General features: G+C 35.0%; 1 protein-coding gene across 1 annotated transcript; it reads left to right on the forward strand.

The window, feature by feature from the left end:
• Window positions 1-1,708: 1,708 nt before the first annotated feature.
• On the forward strand, window positions 1,709-2,704 carry LOC116100841 (olfactory receptor 502-like). Its single transcript, XM_031384565.1, has one exon. It carries the CDS (start codon window positions 1,732-1,734, stop codon window positions 2,674-2,676), a length of 945 nt encoding a protein of 314 aa, XP_031240425.1. The 5' UTR covers window positions 1,709-1,731; the 3' UTR covers window positions 2,677-2,704.
• The last annotated feature ends 3,030 nt before the right edge of the window (window positions 2,705-5,734 follow it).

Below are 5,734 nucleotides of genomic sequence, written 5' to 3' on the forward strand. Positions count from 1 at the left end.
TAATGTATAGGATTACCACACTACAAAAGTCATAACCAAAGAGATTAAGTAACAAGATGAGCCCAAGGGACGATGCTTGAATCACACCTGACATAATTTTATCATATTCATTGAATAATTTATCATATGAAACATATTCATTCTTAATAAGAGGAAAGTACCAGTAGATAAACTCATTGAAAAGTATTTTTGTGTGGGTGAAATGAACTGGGAATGAGATAATGATCTCCAGTGACTTGAATTCACACTTGAATCCAGAGTCTCAGCAGGGACTTATCCTCAATGACATACAATAACAGCAAGGTACAGCTGTGCAGCTACAAAAGCAAAATAACCTTGACCTTATTACTTTGCAATGAATCCCTGTTGGAAGAGGTAAGTTTTGAGTTTTGGGGTAAATCTGGCTATTTATTTGAACTTTATCTTTAGAGAATACTTCATTCTTTGAAAACTCACCCAAACTTATAAGCTTTAGTGGATACACACATCTGGTGAAATAGGCAATAAACTGGACAAAAAAAAACCCAAACTAGGAGAATGAGCTTCTATTTCTATATTCAAGCCCCTGTGAATATCCAGTTAATCTCAATTGTTTGAGGGTTCTTATTTATCTAGTCATTGATAAATCTAGAATCCAGCATGATCAATAACAGTGCAGGAATTTACTACTCAGGAAAATAATGTCACTATTTTTAAAATGCTTTGATGGTATACACTGCATAAAGTCTTGTAGAAATACTTGATTTGCTTATTGACTGAAGATTCTAGTATGACAAGCAGCAGATATTTTAGACAATCAGAAAATATAATGTCAAAAATACTGAAGTAAGAATTCATGTGATCCCAAGCTGCATAAATATGGGTGAACTTAACATTTTAAGTTGAGTATTTCCCTCCCATTTATACTGTGTAGAAAATCATGTGATTTCATTCTATCACACTCAACTTAGAAAACATAGATTCCTTTCGAGCTTTCCAAGTTCTAATAAAATTTATCTTGATATAGGCTTGCTTCACTAACAGACAATACTAATTTTGTATGATGGAAACTCATCTTTTGTATATTAACCACATATTTGCTTTGTGTCCCAAAATTGCATGTGCTCTCAAATTCACTGCAACTTTTCATATAGAGCTATTACTAAAATTTAGATAAAATACAGCTTGTTGGCAGCTCATATCCTCATTCTAGACTTCCTATACAGTTACCATTAATAACTAAATATTCTGAAAGAAATAGAAATCATAAAAGTACTTAACATTTAAAAAAATTAAAGAACTAGATATAAAATTCTGTCTTATCCTGGTGCTTAGTAACATCAGTAAGGTTAGACATTATTAGTCTTTACCACATAATTCTGTGGTTGTAGATTTTAGGTCTTGTGGTATTTACAATAACTTGTTATTTACACAAGTCTCATATTTTAATACCTTACTTATAAAACCACATATATATTTTATTATATATAACTAAAATGTAATAGGTCATTATTTGAAGGAAGTTTATTAATATTTGTTTTAAAGTTTTAAGTCACATTTATGCATAAATACAGATGTACTCCTACAGTGCTGACCAAAATTTTGTTAGATAAAACTGTCAATTCTCTTTGAATGATAAATTTATTTGTGATACCCCCATGGCTGAGTTGATAAAATGAGATTATCTACTCACAAAACTCTTCCTGTAATGTCTCCATCACAGCCTTGATCTGACAGCAGCTACACTGTCCTATGGCTTTCCTGGAGGATGGAAACCATACTGCAGTGACAGAGTTCATTTTATTGGGCTTAACAGATGACCCAGTCCTCAGAGTTGTCCTCTTCACTATCATCCTGTGCATCTACCTGGTGACTGTGTCTGGGAACCTCAGCACCATCCTTCTCATCAGAGTCTCTTCCCAGCTCCATCACCCCATGTACTTTTTTCTCAGCCACTTGGGTTCTGCTGACATAGGCTACTCATCTTCTGTCACACCTAATATGCTTGTCAATTTCCTGGTGGAGAAAAATACCATTTCATACCTAGGATGTGGCATCCAGCTTGGTTCAGGTGCTTTCTTTGGGACAGTTGAATGCTTTGTTCTAGCTGCCATGGCATATGATCGCTTTGTGGCAATCTGTAGCCCACTACTTTATTCAACCAAGATGTCTACACAAGTCTGTGTCCAGTTGCTTGTAGTAGCATACATAAGTGGTTTTCTTAATGCTTCCTCCTTCACCCTTTCTTTCTTTTCTTTTTTCTTCTGTGGACCAAATATAATCAATCACTTTTTCTGTGATTTTACCCCTTTAGTTGATCTCTCTTGTTCTGATGACAGTCTCTCTATTATTCTTGCCACTATTTCTGTTGGCACTGTCATTTTTATCACAGTGCTTATCATTGCTGTTTCCTACATCTACATCCTCATCACCATCCTGAAGATGCACTCCACTGAGGGCCGCCACAAGGCCTTCTCCACCTGTACCTCCCACCTCACTGCAGTCACTCTGTTCTATGGCACTGTCACATTCATTTATGTGATGCCCAAGTCCAATTACTCCACAGACCAGAACAAAGTGGTGTCTGTGTTCTACATGGTGGTGATCCCCATGTTGAATCCCCTCATCTACAGCCTGAGGAATAATGAGATTAAGGATGCTCTGAAGAGACAACTTCGTAGGAAAATATTTTCTTAGAAATATCTGTCACATTGTCAGATTTGTTTTAGCAATAATATGGAAATAGTAATAAAAATTGAGTGTCTGTGGTTGAAAAGTCTATCGATATATTATTAGCAAATGTGGAAGTTTGTAATAAACATTAGAGTTCAATTTTCAGACTACAAAAGAAATAAACTGTCATTATAAATTAACTTTCATAAAAACAGATAATCTTTTAATTAACAGAATAAGGTGATTCATCTAAAATATAATATGCTGAAAATATTTTAACATCATTTTCTAATATTTTCAAAAATTTTATAGTCAACATTGTTACAAATTACATCTTAACTGTTCACAAAGTCTTAATTGTTTGTTGTGGTCTGTTCTCTATTGCTGTTGGGAAAGTCTAGACTTTCAAAACTTGAGTCTAGTGGGCAATCTTTAGTTTACCAGAGGCATGCCATGATGAAGACAATGAGCCTCAGAATATTGTTCCTCTTTATTGGCCATATTCCCCACTATGTGTTTCTTTGATGATATACTACTGTAGGTACACATCAATGGAGTCAACTCTTAGAAAACAGAGACTTTAACAACAGTGTGCTAAAAATTAACCTTTATCTTCAGTATCAGTTGATAAACTTAGCTTCTTGTTCTGGCAACAGAAAGTATACTAACACCTGTGACAATGCTTCAGGGTGTATGTTTCAACACATGATTGTCCTAAGATAAGTCTAATGACTACAGTAAGTCTATGACTATAGTTATTCTGCACATTATAAAGAAATAATAGATAGAAAGTAGGAGGTAATTGGTGGAATTATTTTTATAGAAGTGTTGCCTGTATGATAAGGGCTTTGTGTATCCATAAACTTCTGATGCATGGTGTAGTGGTGGGACACTCCCAATTGTTAGGTACATAGAAAAGAACAGGAAACCCACTCCTCATTAATCTGATTTCTTGACAGTTTTAAAAGTTATTATTATTATTATTAATTTTTTTTACATTCAAGTCATTATTCCCTTCCCAGTCTGCTTTCTGACTGTTCTTCATCCCATATGTCCTCCCCGATCTCCAAGAGGATGTCCCAACCCACTCCCCACTCCCTGAGGCCACAAGTCCCTTGAAGTTTTGGTGCTTTTCTCACTGAAGCCAGACCAGGAAGTCCTCTACTGTACATGTGTCAGGGGCCTCATATCAGCTGGTGTATACTACTTGGTTCATTTCTCAGTGTCTGAGAGATATCAGAGGTCCAGGTTAGTTGAGATTTCTGGTCTTCCTATTGAATTGTATTCTTGAGCTTGCCAGGACCAATGGAAACAAATTAATAAAAACAACAGAAATGGTTTCTAAAGACAGCTAAGTTTATAATTTCAGTAGTGAAACTGTAAAGAGGACATCTTTAGAAAGACTTCAAGGTCAAGCCACTTATCCTCATGTGCACAAGTGAGCAGACCTGGCTACATCTCCTTTGAAATCTGACTGCCTTTAGGAAAGATGAAATCAATCTTCACATGTGGGTGATGATCACATTTACTCCCTTTTCCCCTCTAATGTTCCAGAAACAAATTCTACCTTCTTGCTGATAAAACTAAAGCTATGGGTGTTTTTATTCATTCACTTACATTTTCACACATTCTAGAATCTTTACAATGATTCTCACATTTCAGATGTTAGTTTAGTACAGTGGAAGTTACAAATAAAAACTAGCAACAGAGGAATTTATTCACTTATATAGGATCTTAACAATAAAAACTAAAAGGTAAATGATGTAGACTATCAGAAGACGTAGAGCACTATTGATAAAACAAAAATTAACAAAAACCAAGACTATATGTGTTAGGTTGATATGCACAGTGAGAGTTGACAGTGTCCTTTTCACTGAGAACCTAATACCTGAGAAAGGATTACAGGATGTGAGGATACTCGTGTAAAATAAAGCAGTACATATGTGAGATAGTTATGTGAGTGTAATATTGCTTTCATGCACACACAATGAGGCTTCTGTCGAAACAATGACAGAGCTGTTCATTTTAATCAGCTCTGTGGTGTACCCAACTGGAACAAACAATAAAATGTTAAGTGAATCTCCAACTTTAAATTACATTTTACAAAATAAGCATTCTATAAGCATCCCCAGAAAGTGACAACTCAGAACTAGATCTAAAATTTTATTTATTATATTTTATGTCAATGAGGTGAGTTAGCAGGTTAAAGTCCTTATTATAAAATCCTGATAACTTGATTTGTTTCTTGAAACCCACATAAAAGTGGAAAAGAGAAATTTCCTCTCCACATGTACCCCTATATAATTGATACACTTTTCTTTTCAATGACAGAATTTGACAATTCAGAAATAAATGCAATTAAATTGAGTCAAATTTAAGATGAGATGGACAATTAGAGAGGCAAGAATCATAACTTCTTGCCTCTCAGGCATGTCCTTGAAGAGATCTAATCAATAGAAATCATGCATATTAGCAAATATAGAGAAACTACAGTAAAGCAACCCATACACCATTTGCAGCAACTGTGGGAAAAGGAATCTCAGTCCTTGGAGGGTTCTAATGCAGTCAAGAACAAGTGCTCCATCAGGATTAATTGGGTAAATGAATAGACGTGTCTCAATTATCCCTGTAAAACACAGAGAAAATATTGACCCACTGAATGGAAACCGAGGATACTAAACAGTGTGCAAGAAAAACAAAACCACTAGAATTTAAGATATAAAACTTAAATCACACAAGCAACATTCACTGAAAAGGTAAGAGACAAGTGAAATGTACACAGTAACATTAAATGTTAAAATTAAGTCATATAGAGCTTCATAACTTAAAAGTTTACAATGCCAGCCTTTACAACAGATTTTCTCTTTGAAGAGGACTTTTGTCTTTGGTTTTTAAACTTTATTTCCAGTGGCTGAGTCACAGGAGCAGTCTGGCTAAGTGCCCCATGACTCTCTGGAAGAAGGATGAGACAAAATTGTGTCAAATATTTTTTCGTGGTCCCTGCAATGGTTTTTCTACTTTTAAGAATCACTATACTCAAAAAGTTGGACAGCATACATTAGAGACTGAGAAAAGGAGTTTC

Source organism: Mastomys coucha, unplaced genomic scaffold (genome assembly GCF_008632895.1).
Source record: "Mastomys coucha isolate ucsf_1 unplaced genomic scaffold, UCSF_Mcou_1 pScaffold21, whole genome shotgun sequence".
Lineage (NCBI taxonomy): Eukaryota > Metazoa > Chordata > Mammalia > Rodentia > Muridae > Mastomys > Mastomys coucha.